Here is a 20,283-nt window from a genome sequence, read left to right on the forward strand (position 1 = left end):
AACCTCAACTAACAGAAAATCCTGAAAAAACTTTCATTAAAAATAGTCTAATTACTCCGAAAAAGAAATGGGAAACTACCAGACAGACTCGTCTAAGAGAAAAACTGTTTCAGTCCAGAGGAAGGTCTCCCCAACGGAGAGATAGATCTCCAGACCGGGGGGTAGGTCTCCACAACGGGAGCCCTCTGAGGAAAGAAATAACCTCAGAAATAGGGATAATTTGAAAAAACCTGACAGATATCAAGATATTGATACACGTCCCTCTCGATCTTTTCAGACTTCCTCGCAGAAATCGGACAGAAGACAGACAGAACATAAAGAAGAGCGCGTCAAGTCCAAAGACAAGGAACCCGCTCACCAAAGTAAAAATTCTCAATTTCCCAGAAAGAAGGTAGCAAGCATAAAGATAAAACATGCCGAGGATCCTGAGGACACAACTCAAGAACGGGGAGTGGTGCCAAACAATGCTAGAAAAGCGCAGCAGGAGTGACCATAGCTCGCAAGATCGTGATGAATCTTCTGGAGACAGTGGACACGAATGAGTACATTCAGGTGGAAACTGCAGACACAAGAGTTAGTGTACCCCATAAATTATATGAAATAACCTTGCATATAGAAGGGGACATAACTAGGAAAATAAGAGGTCTCTTTTGGGACAATCTATCTAAATGCTATGACATTCTTCTAGCTGAGAAAGACTGGCCACCAGAATTTGTTAGGGAGTGCCCACATGGCGAAGAAATGATTATACCCGCCTTCTCAAATCATATTCCAATTCATAAAAAATACACATATGAAAGAAAATGGGCAGTGGCCCAAGCCCCTGCATTATATAAAAATCATGTAGGATGGGATGAGGAATCCCCTCACCATGAAATCCAGTTAAAAAATTAACCTACTGCACAAAGGCAGTATCCTGTTAAGCAAGAAGCTAAAAAACAAGTCAGTGAGATCTTAGATCAATTTGAGTACCAGGGGGTGATTGAAACATGCACCTCACAAATGAACAATCCTTTGTTTCCTGTCTCCAAACCAGACAATTCATATCGTCTAGTATTGGGACTACAGACATTTTAACTCTTGTTGCAAAACATTTGCAGTACAAAATTCACACAGTGCAGCACTGATGAATAACATTGTGCGCAAAAAATATAAAACAACATTAGATATTTCAAATGGTTTCTTCGGTCAAAACATAGCACCAGAAAGCAGGTATTTGACCGCTTTCTCATGCATGGGGGCCCAGAGGCAATTTTGCCATCTCCCCCAGAGATTCAAGAATAGCCCAGGATTATTTTCAGCCAGAGTAACAGAGTTACTACAAATGTATGATGATGAGGCATTATCTTATGTCGATGACCTCTATCTAACAGACGATGATTTGGACAGGCACTTGAAAAGAGTGAACCCATTATACTTGAGTTCGCATCTGAAGGGTACAAATTCAACTTTTTAAAAAAATCACGGATGGCCCACCTCACTGTCCCAGTTCTAGGATATGAGTTATAAAGTGAAGGGAAAAGCCTAGCAGCCAATTTCTTAGAGAAATGTGCGCTGCTCCAAGCACCAAAAACGCTGAAAAACTTACAAATCAATTCTAGGTTTCCTGAATTTTGGAAGAACTTACATTCTGATTTACGCAGAGGGGGTTAAACCTCTCTACGAATTAAGAAAACCTGATTTCAAACAAACTAATTGGACTCAGAAACACACAGAAATTTTACGTTCAATTCAAACAGACATGTTAGCAAAAACAAAGCTACAAACACACGTAAACGAATGCAACCTTGTAATCAGAGTCCTCCCAGGAAGATGCGGATTCACGTACCTGACCTATAACGAAGGTGAAACGGTACCAATAGCTTACAAATCACACTTGTACACACAAGCTGAAATAAAATTCACTTCAACTGAGAAAATTCTGACAGCGGTTCAAACTGCTTTAGCAAAAGAAAGAGCCCTCTCACAGGGAAAACGCATATCAGTCGTTACACCTGTACCTGCCTTAGAGGCAGTAACAAGAGCGAGCATTCCAAATGCTAAAGCTTTACATCCAAGATGGATACAATGGGTTAATTCTCTTGCTGCAACAGACGTTGAACACGCTTTTGATCTCAATATAAAAAAACTAGAATATCTAGAATATGAACACAAATTTCCTCTGCCGACCGAAAATCTGCCTCTCGAACAGTAAGTCTGCGTAATTTGCACAGACGGATCTGCGCTACATTGGATTGTGGAAAAACAAGTATACAATGCGGCATGTGCGATTGTAAAAGGTCGCTGGTGCATAGGTAAATTCAGAGCAATAGTCACTAAAACTCAATCACTCAAACTCTACAGCTCAGCGAGCTGAACTACAGGCATTAAAGATGGCGCTTGAAAATGCAGATCGCGAATTCCCTGCACTCATAGTGTGCGATTCGTATTACTGCGTCCAGTCCTACAATGAATACTTGCAGAACTGGGTTCAAAACGGTTTCAAAGATGCAAAAGGTGGCACAATCAAGCATAAAAAGCTATGGGAACAAGTAGTTCTTTCACAGAAAGAACTACGAAAGACTCACGTGATCCATACACTGAGTCATCAACGTGATGACGTTCACGTTGCAGGGAATTCATTGGCCGATGAAGCCGAAAAGGCAGCCGTCCACACGGCTTCGGTAGCTACAATTAAGCGTTCTAAAAACAGAATAGACGGTGAAACGCTACTATCAGTAAAAGCCTCAATGGAAGGCAATTATGCGGCGTTACCTCTAAAATATCCACTCGGAAATACATACATAATTGATGCAAACTCCGTTCCTTTTGCTCAAATCCCTGGAGTGGGGGACAGAGTAATTCAAACAGGAAGCAGAGAGTTTTCTTGATTCAAGAAGCACACATGGGAGTGGGTCTGAAGCACCAAGGGATTTTAACGTCCCTAATAGAATTACAACTGAAGTACTGGTGGCCGGGAATGAGCATGCAAATTTATAACTTTGCAATGGATTGTCAAAACTGCAACAGAGATCGCAGTCATGAACCGGACCAGGGGACTGACAATAGCACAGTCAGCCCAGCCCAGAGACCTCTGTTAGATAGCATTAGACTGTCTACACGCAGGCGTCCCTACGGACGAATGCGACCCCACAACTACTAAGACAAGATTCATTTGGATGTGGCCCCAGCGCTCGGCTGACGCCAGAACTGTTATAAAAGATCTGCGAGTCTTTATCGGCACATACGCAATTGGCACTCTACATTCTGACCAGGGTCCTGCGTTTAGCTCTCGGGCTTACAAGGAGGCCATGGCCAGCTTGGGCGTTGCATTGCGGTACTCTAGTCCCTTCCATCCTGAGGGTAATGCGATAGAGGAAAGAAAAAAACCTGACCTAAAGCAATCTATAACAGCGAGGGTATTAGGTTCGGGTGATGGGTGGGTCAAACATCTAATAAGTGTCCAACGTAGTCTAAATAATCTGCCAAGAAATTCTCTGGGTGGAATCACTACGTATGAACTTTTGTTTGGTACTAGAATGATAATCTAAGATCTCGATAGTCGAACTTCAGTGGTGGAACAAAAAACCTTTGATATCAAAGATCGTTTGGCTGTTTTACAGGACTTAAATGAAACAAGAAGAAGTCTGAGTAACACAAAGCTAAGGCCAACGGCCACTGAAGAAAAAACACCTGTCCCAGCAAGACCTGTCTGGATTCCAAAGATTGGGGATCTTGTCAGGAAAAAGATCGTGGTGAAGAAGGAATTTGGGCCTTCTTACAGAAAAGCAGTACCTGTCTTAGCAATCAACGGAACAAGATCAGTAGTACTACCGCCCCTTGCTGGTCAAAAGGAGAACAGAGTTGTATCAATCTACCGGGTAAAACCACAACCATGTGGCCAATAATAAGTAGTAGGCCCAGTGGACTCCCAAGATGTAGCAGAAGACCAAACCTTGCTACAATTCAAGAGGTTCAAACTGAGAGACTAATCACATTTGATAAACCTGCAGTGAATAAAAAAGGACTATGCAACAAAGCCATGGAACTTGTGCCTCTTGAAACCCAAATAACAGTTCGTCAAGAAACACCTGTCTAAAATGATGTAGCCTCCGACTATACAGAAATGAAAAAGGATGAAGCAACTACAAAGATTATTAACAATCCTGATGCGATTCCAACAATTGACAGAACTGCCTCTGGCTATTTCATCAATTTCGATGACTTTTCTGAAGATCCTAGTGAACATGAAGAAAAGCAAGCAAACAAGACACTCAAAGAAAAAAATTACAGAACTCTTTCATCAACTTGGAGAAATATATCTGATTTCACCATGGATTGAATTGTGGAGTGTGTTACTTTTCCTCCTGCTCTGGCTCATTTTAATTTTAAGCTTGGGAAGAATGATTGATGGAAAATACAGTACAATGGACACAGCAAGTCAGAACATCAACTTGGTCCTAAAGCCACACAAGTCACCTCATGTTGAAAAATGAGACCTGTCATCAGTAAACATCAAAGCCATTCCTATACCTGGTGGTGTAGCATTGGACGCTACTGATTACGACATCTATGGCCCGGTTGAACTCTTGAAGTATCCACATCAGTTCAAGGTTTCATTAAGTGACTTTGTCTCACCGAGCAGTTTCTCTGAGGATTGGGACTTTGAGTCTATTAATAATATGATGTCCGATTTAGAAATGTCAGCAAAGTTTAAAAATCATGATTATTTAGAAGGTTCATCTGATTATGAAGAAATGTATTGCTTTAATCATTTTGGGCACCACTATTTGCATAATTCTGCAAAACCTAGAAATGTTTTAAATTATAATCAATGGGAACATTGTCCAACACCGCCAAAAGGCAGCTCGAAAACATTTTATGAGAAATGTCCATACTTCTCTGGGTTTAATGTCACAGATCCAGATACGTTTTATTTAAAAAATGTGAATAAGATAGGAATGAAAAATATGTTAATCAATACAAAACCGATATATTCTGCAACATTTTATGAACAATTGTCTACATTTGGTTTTGAATTCTGGAAAGATAACATTGAAACAAAAACAATCTGGGGTTCAAAAGATTGGCAAGTACAGGGATTAGAATCATTATTCAGAGCCTGCATGATCCCAGAACAAATAATGTTCCTGAATGACACCATTCATCAAACAACCTGTCTTGGCCTAGCTAAGATAAAAGATTTAAACAACCCGTCAATACCAAAGCCTATGCCTGATAGAAATAACACTACAGATGAGGGGTTAGACGTGTCCCATATTTTAAACCAAAACAGAACTACTCCTGATTGGAAAAAATGGTTGATCTGGCCCACAGGCACTAATAACTGTCAAGATAGATTCCTGGACAAAACACAGGGGTTCAAACAGAACAGGCCAGACCCAAGATATTCCCAGAGACAACATCCAGGAATAATAACATACAGTGTAGGAAAACTATCCCTCGAATGGAATACACACTACCTGAAATTTAGCAACACTTGACTTTACTTAAAGAAGGTGCTCACTTGCGAGATTTCTTATTGGGACCTCACAAACAGTGTCAAAAACGTTTCATATGGAGGAGGAGCCAAGCTAGTGACCGAGATGGCCGCATAGACGCTCGGCTTCGTGAACCCTCTCATCTTGCGCAATTATCCTGAGCCGTAACGGCATAATTAAGTAGGCGAAGGAAAACTCTCACTTACCGTTTGCTCCTGAGGCTTCTACGGGCGGCAGACCCGAAGAAATGTCCCCCACCGTTTTGCGGCCCTCACGGAGCTGGGACCGGGGTGTCGAGTGAGAAGAGCAGCCGGCCGCGACTGTGACAACAGCGGCCATTGGTGGAAGTGAGGAGTCGGCCGGAGGGCGCCGGAGGTTTGTTGGGCCGATGGCGACAGGGACGACTCAGTCCATCTAGCGGAGTGCCTCGTGGGGATGCGTGGCAAAGCAGGATCGAGGGGAGTGCATGATATTTGGCCCCCTTTCCAGTGTTGTGTCCGGGCATAACTAAGGACTTCCCCCGGAATCGGCGGGCGGCTCCCGGGGAGCGGCAGCGATTTTGTTTATCCCTTTGGTGGCCCTTCGCTGGGAAGCCTGCCTTGACTTTCTGGGTCTTCGCTGTGAATCTTGTTGCGCCCTGGTGTGGGGCCCGGTCCCGAGGTGAGGTGAAGGACGAGGCCGGATCAGCTAAGATGGCGGCTGGCACCCTCTTGCGCAGACCACATCTGGATAGAAAAGCTGCAGTGCGGGAGAGTTCAGGGGTCTGGCGGCACGAGAAAGAGCCCTCGTCCGAAGATATATTGGCTGCTCTAACGACCCTGCATGCAACCCTGATCCGTAACGCCCGGGACCTGGGAAGAAGGATGGCCGCCATTGTTGTCTCGCCGTTCCACACGGGCACTGTTCGATCTCAAGGAAGCGCTGACGTGCCCGCCTCTATGTCAGTGAAGAGTGCTCCAGCTACGCCTAGGTTCGTGGAGACGCCGGAAGACCCGGCTCATGAGATCGCCTTGGACAGATCTGTAGTACATGTGAGTGACTCGTCGGGGCACATTTCTAATCAGCGACTGGGGAAACAACGCCGATCTATGTCTTGGGCTGCCCCGGCGACGTCTCAGCGCTTGCCATATGGTGTGACTCTCTCTCCTTGGATGGTGAGACTGTGTTCGGACTTGAGGATGTTTTCGGGGTCGATACCGACACAGACTAATTTCCGCCATACATATTCAGCTGGGTTTTGTTTGCTGAAGTCCCATGGAGTAATAACACGGCCCGGTCCGCCCGGATCACTTGGACCCTCCACGCCGCTCTGTATGCCGATTGATAAGTGGACGTATGTTGGTACTACTGATAGAAAAGGCCAGGGGTGATACCGCCTACAATCCAGTGGACTTATTGATGGCTGACAGTGATTTGGGGGACACTCGGCGGGGATTTTATTGACGGTGCTACCAGTGATTAATGTTTTCCATGGCTATTCTGATCTTGCTTTTAGGATGTTTATTGTGCGCAGGGGTGGGGGGGGCCGGGTGGCAAGATCGAGGGCCCTTCTCCATTTTTTTCTTTTTTTCTTCTTTCTCCTCTTTTTCTATATTTCGGGTCTCTTACTTAGGGCGACAGGCACGCTGCTGGGGGGGGGGGGGGGGGGGGGGGTAGGCCGTGGCCTTCTGCAGGCGTGCAGGGTGGGGGGGTAAGGAGATGGGGTTTGTTAATTTGTCCGTTATTTGTTTCTATGGCCCTTTTGTCTTTCTTCCTTTTTGGTGTCGTCGTTTTTCATGTTTCCTACAGTAGGTTTCGTTTTGAGGGGGGGGGTGCAGCTTTGCTACGGGACGGGTTTGTGTTCACATTTATCCTGACTCGTATACCTTACCCCCAATACTTCAATTGTATTTTGCATTATTTGCGGATTTCCTGACTCATTCTTGTTATTGTAGGACCATGTATGACCGTACGGCATGGATTCTTAGTTTTCCTTTATTGTAAAATGAACCTTCATGAATCCTGAATTTCGGCCAGTACGCTTGAATACAAGTCATATCCTGGACACTTGTTAGACCCCGGTTTTCGGGCTGCTATATTTTCCCACATTGATTTGCTGTATTTACGACTTGACTAGCGGCCGGCCGGGATGGTTGTAGGCCCATGCTTGTATTTGCTTGAAGTAATAATAAAGGTTCCCCCCCAAAAAAAAAAAAACGTTTCATATATACGCCGGTATATATGCTGCTTACAACGAAGCTTGGAAAGTAACGCAAATAGAAACTGCTGAAAAAAATCACTGTCTGTAGTGGACAATGGGTTAACGACTGTCCTCCAGAATTTATTCTTTGGACAGCATTGTATCATCTGCTATTGATATAATAGAACAGGATATGCTAATGTTACAACATGGTCAGTCCCAATTACCATTAACAGTTTCCGAGAAACCGGTCATTGAATGGATAAGAAATGTGTTACTTACCTGTAACAGCAGTTATCCAGTATTGGTGTCTTTCATAGATTCACATGCCTGAATCATTCCCCGTCGTCGAGACGGGAGCCTCCGGTAAATAAAAAAGTAATGTCCATAGACATACATAGAGAGAAAGGGTCCAAGGGTCTCCCCTTAGCAGCCTTTCCTTGTCCTTATGTAAAAAGGACCAAACTGACCTAGTCAGCCAATCAGCTCCGACCTCCCTCTAGAACCTTCCTGGGAGGAGCCTCAGTCCCTCAGATTTTCGTACGCACCCAGCTAGGTTTGGCGTAATATAGTTCCGAGAGGGAGGTGAGTCCTTCCCGGGGAGGCGGGAGGGTTGCATGTGAATCTATGAAAGACACCAATACTGGATAACTGCTGTTACAGGTAAGTAACGCATTTCTTATCCAGTATTAGGGGTGTCTTTCATAGATTCACATGCCTGAATCAGAGTAGCTAGCAATCACAGTAGCACATTTGTAAAACAGAGTTGCTCTGCCGTCATAGTAGATAATGCATATAATATCATACAATAAAGAGACAGCTTAGATAGAATATCATCAGAGCAATAATGTGCATACCTGGAAGGCGGGATGTAGGAAGGCTCACCTTACTGAAAGAGATGGCGAAGCACCGCCTGGCCCACTGCCGCATCCTTCTGGAGTTCGATATCCAGGCAGTAGTGTCTGGAGAAAGTATGCGGTGACTTCCAGGTCGCCGCCCTGCAGATGTCCAGGATTGGCACTCCTGCAAACAGCGCCGCTGACGTGGACATCGCCCTGGTGGAATGAGCGGTAACATGATCATTCAGAGGCCGGCCGGCCTGTTCGTGGCAGAAGGAAATCGCCGAGGAGATCCATCTGGATATGCTTTGCTTCGTGAGTGGTAGGCCCATTCTTGGCCTGCTGTATGCCACGAACAGCTGTGAGGATTTCCTTAGATCCTTAGTCTTCTCCAGGTAGAACTTCAGGCACCTCATAAGGTCCAAAGAATGCAGTGACCTTTCCGCTGCCGTGGAAGGGTTGGCGAAGAAAGACCTAAGGACCAAAGGTTCGTTGAGATGGAAGTCCGACGGTACCTTTGGAATGAACTTAGGGTTTGGTCGCAGTATCACCCTATCATGTCTGAACTGTAGATAAGGTTCTTGAATGGACAAGGCTTGCAGCTCGCTAACCCTTCTGGCCGAAGTTAGAGCGAGCAAGAGTGCAGTTTTCCATGAAAGGTGTTGAAGCGATGCCCTGTGAATGGGTTCAAACGGGTGTCGCATGTCGGCTTGAGTATAAAGAGAGTTATGGTACACGTTGACCATTTTTAAGAAGTAGGGTTCTGCTGCATCAGAATAAAACGGTAAAGCAAGCACAACCCTACCACACTTTTACTTATTATTTGTGTGTTTGGTTAGGGGTCTTTATATCGGTTTTCTGTACACTATATAGTGTGTTAGTGGTGTAACGTTTGTCACTATTCATGTTTTCACATCACTATTCTCACGTCTGCACTATTATCTTCTTTTAGTGCACTTTTGTCTTTTCACATAGAGAGAGTGGCCAATGATGAGAAGTGGGTATACCGGCAATTACTAACCGGGAACCCCCTCGGGTGGTGCTACCGTGAGGTACTCTCTCTATCTTTCACACTTTTCTGGTGGATGAGGTAATTGTGGTCCTGTGTGATTTTAGTACCTACACACATCCCAACCATAGGATTTATGTTATTAACAAATCCCTGGGGACACTAATAAGAAGGGGTCCCTATTCCGCATGGTTTTGCATATGGATGTGTATACATGTAGGTGAGGCTCCAATTGTTTAAATACTGTGTGAGTGGGGGGCTGCCTCACCTACTCCTTTCCCCCTATATCCCCTATTGATTGTTTTGCCTGCACGTCAGCACAGTAGTGTTTTGATGAGTGGCAAAGAGCTCTATCTCCAGTTGTCCCCATCTTTGGAAGAATGGCTGCAGTATTTGGTTGTGCAGTTCCCATTCGTGTATTTGTTCTGACTCTCTGCTTAAGATGTCTGCTATCTGATTTTGAACTCCTGGAAGGTTTTCGGCTCACAGATAGATGTTTTGAGGAATGGCCCATCTTCAAATTTCCTGCGCTAGTCTGGATAGTTGGAGAGAGTGTGTTCCCCCCCTGTTTTTGAATATAATACATCGCTGTCATGTTGTCTGTTCTGACCAGGACTGCTTTGTTGAGAATATGCATTTGAAAACTTTTAATGCTAGAAACACTGTTAGTAGTTCTAGATGATTTATGTGCAGTCGTGTGTGCTGTACACTGCATCTCCCTTGTACTGTGTATCTCTCCATATGAGCTCCCCATCCGGTGAGCGATGCATCCGCTGTTAGTACCACTTGTGGAATTGGTTCTAGGAACGACCGCCCTTTGGAAATGTTTGTTGTATTCCACCAATTCAGAGAGCGATGCGTGCAGTCGTCTACCAACACCAGATCTGTAATCTGACCTTGAGCCTGATTCCACTGTGTTGCTAGACACTCTTGAAGCGGACGCATTTGTAGTCTGGCATATGGGATAAACAGTATGCAAGAGGACATCATCCCTAATAACTGCATGAACACTCGAGGTGCTAATGAGTGGTGTGGGTGAAATCTTTGAATTAGGGTGAGCATTGTCTGAATCCTGACTGGATTGGGGTATACTATGGCTTTTTCTGTATTTATAGTAGCCCCTAGATATTGTTGAACCTTGTTTGGTTGCAGGTGGGATTTTTTGTAGTTCACCGTAAACCCTAGCTGGTGCAGCAGTTGAATTGTCTTTTGTGTGTTTTTAAGACATTCCTCTTGTGACATAGTCTTTATTAGCCAGTCGTCCAAGTAAGGGAAGACATGTATTTGCTGTCTTCTTAGGTGTGCTGCAACCACTGCTAGGCATTTTGTGAACACCCTTGGTGCTGCTGTTGTGACTCCAAACGGAAGGACCTTGAATTGATAATGTCGTCCTTCTATTACAAATCTGAGGTATTTTCTGTGAGCTTTGTGAATTGGGATATGAAAGTAGGCGTCTTTTAGATCCAGTGTAGAAAGAAAGTCCCCTTTCTTCAGTAAAGGAAGTACCTGTTGGTCTAGTATAGGCCTTAGAGATCCGTCTTTTTTGGGAATTAGAAAGTATAGAGAGTATACTCCTGTTCCTTGTTGATGTTGTGGAACCTGCTCTATCGCATGCTTTTGTAGCAGCGATAGTACCTCCTTTTTTAATAATGTCAGATGATCTTGACTCATTGGACGCCGTCTGGGGGGGATGTTTGGTGGGGTAGCAGTGAGTTCTAGGCAATAACCATGTTGGATAATTTGTCTCACCCACCTGGCTGATGTGATGTTTTCCCAGACAGGTAGGAAGTGTGATAGGCGTCCTCCGACCGGTGTTGCATGGTCTGGGGGTAGCTGTATGAAGTCACTGTTTTGGGGTAGGAGAGTTGCAATGTTGTTGTTGTTTCCGCGACCTCTACCCTTGTTGTTGTTACCTCTGTAACTGCCTCTAGAATTACCTTTAGGTGATGTTGGTGTAAAAGCGGTTGATTGCTGGGTTGTGCATGTATTTTTTGATCCGCCTCTATAGGTGGACCTACGAAAGGAACCTCTCTGAGATGGCTGTTGTAATGCTCCCATTGACTTAGCCGTTTGTGTCCTTTTTCATTTTCTCCAACGCCTCATCTGTGCTTGAGCCGAAGAGTGCTTTCCCATCAAAAGGCTGGTTCAATAAAAAAGTTTGTACCTCCTGTTTGAACCCTGGGACCCTGAGCCATGCATGTCTTCTTAACATGATACTGGTGTTGATAGATCTCGTCACAGTGTCTGCTGCGTCTAAGGCGCACTTAATGGAAGTGTTGGTTATTATCTTCCCTTCTTGTATCAGCTGCTCTGCTAAAGCTTGCAGCCGGAGTGGACGCTCTCGAGACAAGAATGCCTTGCATCTTACTGTGTCCAGACAAGCTCCTAGGAACAGTATTATCTGTTTCGGAATCAATTGAGATTTGCTCTTGTTGATCGCGATGCAAAGAGAGTGCGGCATACTGCAATGTCATACTTTACTTTGGCCTTCGATGGACCCTTGACTAGCCAGTTGTCCAAGTACGGGAAAACCTGGACTTTTGACGATCGAAGAGCTGCCACTACAGGAGCCAGGCACTTTGTAAAAATCCTTGGAGCTGACTTGAGGCCAAATGGAAGGACTTTGAACTGGCAATGGGCGCCAGCTACAGTGAAACAGAGATATTTTCGATGTTTTGGTGGATTGGGATGTGGAAGTAAGCATCTTCCATGTCCAAGGAAGCCATATAATCTCCCTCGTTGAGGCAGTTGAGAATGTCCACAAGAGTGACCATCCGGAAACCCTGCTTCTTGAGATATCTGTTGAGATTGTGCAGATCTAGGATCGGTCGCCATTCCCCTGATTTCTTCTTTATGAGGAAAAAACGGGAATAGAAGCCTGTCCTTCTCTGATGGATTGGAACCTTCTCCACAGCGTTCTTGAGAAGCACTATTTGAACCTCCTTGAACAATAAGTGAAGACGAGGGGGAGGGGGACCCCTGGGCGGAGTTGTTCGAGGTTTGTTGATAAACTCCAGGGTGTGACCATGCCGGACTAGGTCCAACACCCACCGATCAGTAGTTATCTGTTGCCATTGTTGTTGGAAGGCAGATATCTTCGCGCCCACGGGAAGGTAGGGAACTGAGGTTGACGCCCAACTGACCTCACTGTTTTTTGTGAGTGTCTCGGTCTTGATTATTTGTGCGCTTTCTTCCTCCTTGGCGAGAGAAACCAGTTGATCCTGACTGGTGATAAGAGGATTGACAGTTCTGACGATATTGCTGCTGGTATTGCCTGCCTTGTTGATAATAATTTCCTCTGGACGAGTAAACACGTCCTCTTGCGCCTCTGAAGGACCCTCTTTTGTACTGCAATGATCCCAGTGATCTTGCAGTATCAGTGTCTGTTTAATTGCTTGGAGAGCCTCATCGATATGTTTCCCAAACAGGGACTCTTCGTCATATGCCATGTCCAGTATTTTTAATTGAACCTCCGGCCTACAGGTAGTGTCCTTCTTCCACGCTTGACGTCTCAAGACCGCCGCTCCTGCCAACTGTCTGAAATTTGTATTCGCAACAGCCAATGCACAGTCAATAGATTCCGCAGCTGCGCGTTCTCCTTCCATTAGAATCTTACACGCTTCATGTCTCTTGTCCTCCGGAATCAGATCTATGAAACCAGTCATTTCGGACCACATTTGGCGATCATAGCGCCCTATAATCGCCAAGGAATTTGCCGCTCTGATGGAGGCCGCAGCCATCGTGGAGAATTTATTTACCAATAAGGTCCAAACGGCGCCCCTCCTTATCAGGTGAAGTAGAAATAGGGGTGGCTGGGTTCTTTGACCTTCGTTGTGCGGCCTGTGAAATTACTGAAACCGGATGCGGATGACCAATGAGGCATGCAGGACTACCTAGTGGGGCACGATATTTCTTTTCAATTCGTGGTAACACAGCAAGCACAGAAGTGGGATTTTTCATCACCTTGATGCCCTCTTGCCAGATGTAGTCAATCGGAATGGCTCTAGACACCTTCCTTGAAGTTTCTTCCTTAAAATCGTGAAGAAAACATTCCGTTTGCTCCACTGTCACCGGGAGCTTAAATCTATTTGCTGCTCTCTGCTGAAGATTGTGGAATCCCCCTATATCTTCAGGTTGTGAGTCTGAAGGTTGAGGTGTTGGGGGGGATGGCATGAGGATAAAAGTCATCCCACAGATCCGCTGGAGGCACTTGGTAACTCTCCTTCCTCTACTTCTTCCTCCGAAAAAGTGTCCAGGGTGTGTGTAGGCAACTCCGGTTGCGGAGCGTCTACAACCGGAGAACGTGGCGGAACTTGAGGCGGAGGAACCGGAGCAACAGGTTGAGGCATTTGCGGCGGAAAACTATGTTTATAATCTGCCAGCATAGCCTGTAAATCCTGAATAAGGTTAGGCGGTAAATGAGTGACCTCTGAAGCCTTAGACCGTCTTTGCTGTTCCATAGAATGAGACACTACAATGTCTTCCTGGTAATAGTGTCCTGAATAAGTATCGTCCTCATCCTCATCCTGGCACTTAATAACGAGTTCGGATGGATGGCGAGCTACTCCAAAAGCTCCCTCATTATCGTCGTCATCAAATTCTTCTTTCTCCTCATCAGAGTAAGATTCTAGAAGATGAGAGGGCATAAGCGGTGACATATAAGAACTTTGCTGCCTCTGTAAGATACCAGTTGAAAGTTCTTTGTTGAAAGTGGGGTAGAAAAAGCCTGCTTCACAGCGATAGGCTTAACCAAAGCTGAATCCATTGGTCTTGATGGCACCAGTGACAATGGTGCAGTCGCTAACGGGAGGATCATCGTCGACGAGGTAGACGACGAAGGAATCTTCGTCGATGGAATTGCCGTCGACGGGACAGTCGTCGATGGACTCAGCGTCGACGGGACCGTCGTCGATGGACTCGGCGTCAACGGGACCGTCGTCGATGGGCTCAGCGTCGACGGGACCGTCGTCGATGGGCTCAGCGTCGACGGGACCGACGTCGATGGAGCCGTCATTGACTGGAGAACCGTCGACGGGGCAGCTGTCGACGGACTCATCGTCGATGGCGTCGACTGGGTGCGCTTCTTCGTCGACGAGACAGTCATCGACGGTGGCATCGATGACTTCGACGACGGGATGTTCTTAGTCGACGAAAGCTTCGTTGACAATGATGTAGTCGGCGACAGGTCGCCTACGAGAGGCTTCTTAGTCACAATGCATATTCTCGTAGAAACAATAGGAGAAGTGGAAATCATAGCCATAGAAGAAGAGGTCGAAGTAGAGATAGTAGACACTGGTGAGGAGACAGCAGAGCTCTTACTCACGGTTTTCTTTGAAGAATCTTTGGTGGCTGAGGCTCCAGAGACAAAATGTGGAGATCTCTGAGAAGAGCCTGAAGTGGAGTGGGAGGTTTTAGCATGCTTTCCCCCCTCACTTGAATCATCCTCTTTAGACCTCGCCCTTTTGCTGGAGGTAGAAGCCTTGTCATCGTCATCCGTAGAAGAGGATTTCAGCCACAAAAGGACTCTGGCCTCCCTATCCTTTGCGGTTTTTGAAGGGAAGGTACGGCAGATTTTACTATTTTTTGTCTCATGTTTAGGGTAGAGACAATAAATACAGTCCTTATGTTGGTCATCAACATGGACCCTTTTCTTTCCGCAGGTTCTACAAGGTCTAAACAAGGCCTTCTTGTCAGACATCCTGAAGCTCTGAAGAAAAAACGGAGTCAAGACTCCGGGAGACTCCCTTCCACACGACGTGCTGTGAAAATCTGAGGAGAACTGGCTCTGCAGAGAGGGTTCTAGAGGGTGCTGTAAGCTGATTGGTTGAGGCAAAGACTTTGGTCTTTTCAGCATAATAAGGTAGATAGGCTACTACAATCTAGGCCTCAGGCCTTTTCTAGGGCCTACTACTATAATGTGCTTTTGGCACTGCTTTTTTATTTACCGTAGGACTCCCGCCTCGGCGACGGGGAATGATTCAGGCATGTGAATCTATGAAAGATACCCCAATACTGGATAAATATTTGCTATTCTTGGGGAACAAAGTTGTCATGTTATATGGTTGTCAGAAACTAATCCCTTCTTGTGTATTCGAGAAAGTTTCTAGTGACCTCTGAGCTAGCTGGCATTCACAATTAAGTCTAACATATTCAATAGAGACCTAGTCGACTTCAGTCCTACGTCTAAACGATCGTTTAGGTTATTCCAATGCGCAGAGCCTATTGGGAATATAAGAACTACACTACACTGTGGCTCGAGCAAGATGCTGCCTTCCCACTACCATGTCATAGACTTGTTATTCTGCAGACTCACCTCCTTTCCCCTATCATCCAACACATAAAAAGTGTTCCGGAAAATCTAATCTGCAATCACTTGCTAAAAGGCCATCATGGATTTCTTTAAGGGTAGCCTGGTATTTATCCTCGCTCACTTCATTGTCTGGGTCTCCACTCTCCAGCCACTGGAATACATCAAATACACTTCCCACTGACTAGGGAAGCTGTATCCACCCTCCATCTTGCTCCATGCTAAAGCCAGGGCAATCCAAACTGGATTCCACAAGTTCCAACTATCATACTTGAATCTCATATTGAATTTATATAGCATATGTGTGCCACACACCCACTGCTCATACCCTTCTGCAACATACATACAGAATTTCAGTGGTCGGGTCCGGGTGGTGCATGGAAGAGAAACTTGACGAAGTGAAGACCGCACTCCTCTCTGGCACAGAAAAAAGGTCTACTTCAGATGATAATTCACGAAAATCCTTAAACTGCCACCACTGCTTCATGTCGACATCCCAGGACATAGACAGTAAGACCCATGCTGATGAAATAGGGCATGTTTGGTACACTCCTCCATGTCACAGAACAAGTTGGAGTTAAGATGAACAGGACTAAGACTGAGCACACACGGCAGATTACCAGGTTAGTATCAAGATTTTAACTGCACATGGAGTTGGGTCACTCAGGGCAGGGGCACATTTCTGCCGAAAAAGAGTCACATACAAAAAGAAGGGCTGGGGAGTATTAGGGAAAAGATTGAAGAGTTCATGAATGTTGCTATTCGTAGTGGTACTTCTAGGAGATGGGTTTGAACATCATAGCACCACTGGCAAATATACAAGGCAAATATAAAGGTTAAGATAAGGTAAGTTACCTTTAACCGCACTCCTTTGGCACCAGAAGAGTCAGCTCTTTCACTTCCAGCCAAATCCACCAGACTTATTTTACTGACCTTATCAAGAAGGAGAAAAGAAAAAAACGTGCAAATGTCAGTGTTGATCACTTGGGACAATGTACAGCAGAAAAGCTTAACTCTCCAAGTTTCTCCTTGCAAAGCTAGGATCTATTTGCATCTTGTCCAATGATCAATTTATGTAGAACTGTGTTTAAAAAAGCAATCAATCCTGTTGTCATTTAAGCTCCTACACCTTTCAGTAGGCCCATGGAAAAGGTATACAGTCAATGCAATGATGTAAGACTGAAGGCCCTCCCATTTCATTTTACTCATGATATTTAAATTGTGTGATATTACTCAACTCCCAAGATATTTACTTTCAAACCAGACTACACCTGGGAGCTTTAGCAAGGATTACCATGACTGTGATGACAGAATAACACTGGGCACTGCTTTGCGATTGACATTTCGTCTTTGTATCACTGATGTTAATAAGGGGGCCATTCAACAGGGAAGGATTATGTTATTTACCCTGAAAGCATCTGTTCTTGGCTTCTAGAGCTGTAGATTCACATACTTTGCATTCTCCTTTTATCTAGTAGTGTTGGGTCCAGATGTTTGAAAGTTGTTTTTCTTCAAAGAAATCTTTTCCAGTCACAAGGTAAGGTGACTCATCCTTTCGGTGACAGTGGATATTTGCATTGACTCCATTGTTAGATTGTTATCCCGCAAGAGGGTGAGAATGGAGTTAGGAAGTGTAGTACTGAGATGTTTAATCATGTACAATGTGAATAATTACTGCAACAACCGTAGGTGTCCGGGGAGGAGGGAGGGCGCATGTGAATCTACAGCGCTACATGCTAAGAACAGATGCTTACATGGTAAGTAACAATCTGATCGAGGCATGTGCACTGTACATACACATGCTTTGCATAGACTGTGTACAGCATTACTCTCCAAAAGCGGTGGCTAACCAGTGGGCATTGAAGTTGTCTGTAAAGAAACTAGTTATCCACTGTAACAACTGTTTTGCAGCTTAACTCTTTTAGAGTCACATACTGTGCATATCCCGCCATCTAGTGGCTGGAGTCGGAAAGTTCTCGTCTTTTATTCGCTGTGATGGGTGGTTGTGAAACTGTGTCCTACATTAGCTTGTTGACATGCTAATACATCCACACATTAGTGATTGGTAAAGGTGTGTGGTGTAGACCATGTAGCTGCGTGTAGGAAAATAGAATCTGCTTTCATGTTTACCCCTACTTTGTGCTGGTATTAGTACGTTTTTTCAGAAGTCTGGCTGGGATCCTACTAATCAGGACCCCAGCTACTGTGCTTGCACTCTAAATTTGACACAGTAAGTACTTGGTACCACCACAATTGGCTACTGATGTACCCTTGTAAGTCTCTAGTATATGGTACTAAGGTACCCACAGCATAGGTATACCAGGGGTCTCCCATGGGCAGCAGCACATATTATTCCATCTATGAGAGACCACTCAAACTGATTATAGGCCTGCCATTGCAGCCTGTGTAGCTGGTGCCAGCACCACTTACAACAGATATACGTTTTCTTATATCGGAGGTCACCACACTTAAAACCTATAAGTCACCCCTAAGGCTGGCCTTTCAATCCTGAAGGCAGTGGTATTGGGTTACAAGTGTGAGAGTGCCCCTGCATGAGCAGGACACCCCCAACAAATTATGCACAGTCTGTGAGGATCAGTCTTGGCCTTCTTCCTATCACAGTCTGGATTCTTATCAAAAAGAGATGGCATTTTTGAGTGAAAAACAGCAACATTTCTGTCTGAAAAACAAAGAGGAAGACCAAAGACGTCAAGTTAAGTAGTTATTAGCTAAATTCAGATGTGAATTTTGAAGAGAAACACCAAATTGGTAGAGCTCAATGCTCCAGGGTCCTGACAGCAGGAGCCGGAAAAAAGAACTGAAGTAACTGCCACTGGCTGTGTACGATGGGATGCTGGTGGTCTCTGGATTCTTAAAGGCACAACTTCTACTTTCAAAGACATATAATGGCAACCTATGAGGCAGTTATGTCCTTTCATCTCTATCATGAAAAAGTTTTTTTAAGGAGATTATTCTGTGTGTTTAATACAACAAAAAAAGTACACAAAATGTAGTATACTGGCTATCTTTTTTCAATTCTAGATGAAGATGCGGCCAGTGTAGCCTATGTATTTTGGCTGCATTATTGTCTTGCTATCTCTGAAGTGTCTTTGCAGGCCTTCCTGAAGAAAGGCGAAAAATATCCCCTTAAGAAGTTATATCTAATGTGCTCTGGGGTCCCCGCTAGTGGGAGGGACTATTCAAGTGCTTATGACTATACATGGAAATCCCCTACAAGACAAACCTATTTCTGTACCTTCCTCTGCTATAGCTCAGCTCAGCAGCAGGGGGGCCGAATCACTAGCTTGCTGGTATACCCTGAAAGGCAGTTACGGGAGTACTGGCAAGTTCCCATAAGGAGGCCCCCAGTATATGGGATCATACTTCCAACACTGAATCGGTGTTGGGGTATGATTCCAATATGTTTGATAGCAAACATGACCAGGTTCGGTGCAGCCACTATATAGTTAGAAATCTCGTAATGACTGATGTCCACTATATGAATGGATTAAAATGGCTGACTACACTTAAAAAACGTGGAGAATCGACTGCTGGGGGTGTCCTGCTCATGCAGGGGGACCCTCACACTTATAACGAAACACCCTGCCCTCAAGACCGAAGAGCCTGCCATAGGGGTGACTTATAGGCTTAAAGTGCAGTGACCGCAGATATAAAGAAACTTATATCTGTCTCGAGAGTTGCAAGCACCAACTCACACAGGCTGCAATGGCAGGCCAGTAATCACAGTTTAAGTGGACTCCCATGGATGGCATGATAGATGCCACAGTCCAGGAGAGGCCCCTGGTGTACCTATGCCCAGGGTACCTCAGTACCATATACTAGGGTACACCAGTAGCCAATTGTAGAGGTGCCAAAAGCACTTACCATTGGCAATTTAGGGGAGCAGGCACAGTGACTGGAGTCCTGATTAGCAGGATCCCAGTAATACTTGGTCAAAAACACACCAACACCAAGCAAAACGTGGGGATAACCATGAAAGCAGATGCTATTTTCCTACACTGTGTATCAAGAAAGGTACTACGGTTGCCAGTCTCACAGCCAAACCTTTTGCCGGAATCTTGTAATCCAAGTTTATTCGTTCTAACATTTTAGATGAGTCTAGTGAGGCGGGGTCCCTATGGGGCTTGGGGAAGGAAAAAGCATGGCCTTATGAAGGGAATCTGGAAGGCAAGAGAACAATAGTGCTTCATTGTATACACGCTGTAGGCGAGGAACCAGAGGGTCCACATAAGCTTTCTAGAATTCGCCCGGCAGGCTGATTGGCCCTGGTGCTTTCCCAGTAGCGAGTGCCTGTCAACTCTCACATAGTTCAGCCGGAGTGATGGGGCAAATCTAGTTCCATCCGCTGTTCTAGGGTGATGCGAGGAAAGGACAAAGCAGAGAGGAAGGAATCTATGTCTTGATGGGATGGTACTAGGTTGAGCAACACGAGGCGTAATGGTTATACA

At 45.1% G+C, this 20,283-nt stretch overlaps 1 protein-coding gene across 1 annotated transcript in view; it reads right to left on the minus strand.

The window, feature by feature from the left end:
* The window catches only part of KIF1C (kinesin family member 1C), a 912,154-nt gene that overhangs the window by 483,011 nt on the left and 408,860 nt on the right, over positions 1–20,283 (minus strand). Inside the window, exon 8 of the mRNA XM_086946204.1 lies at positions 16,670–16,747. Within this exon, the coding sequence (XP_086802330.1) occupies positions 16,670–16,747 (78 nt within the window). The remainder of the gene's footprint in view (positions 1–16,669; positions 16,748–20,283) is intronic.

This window comes from Lissotriton vulgaris, chromosome 12, assembly GCF_964263255.1.
Source record: "Lissotriton vulgaris chromosome 12, aLisVul1.2, whole genome shotgun sequence".
In the NCBI taxonomy this organism is placed as follows: Eukaryota; Metazoa; Chordata; class Amphibia; order Caudata; family Salamandridae; genus Lissotriton; species Lissotriton vulgaris.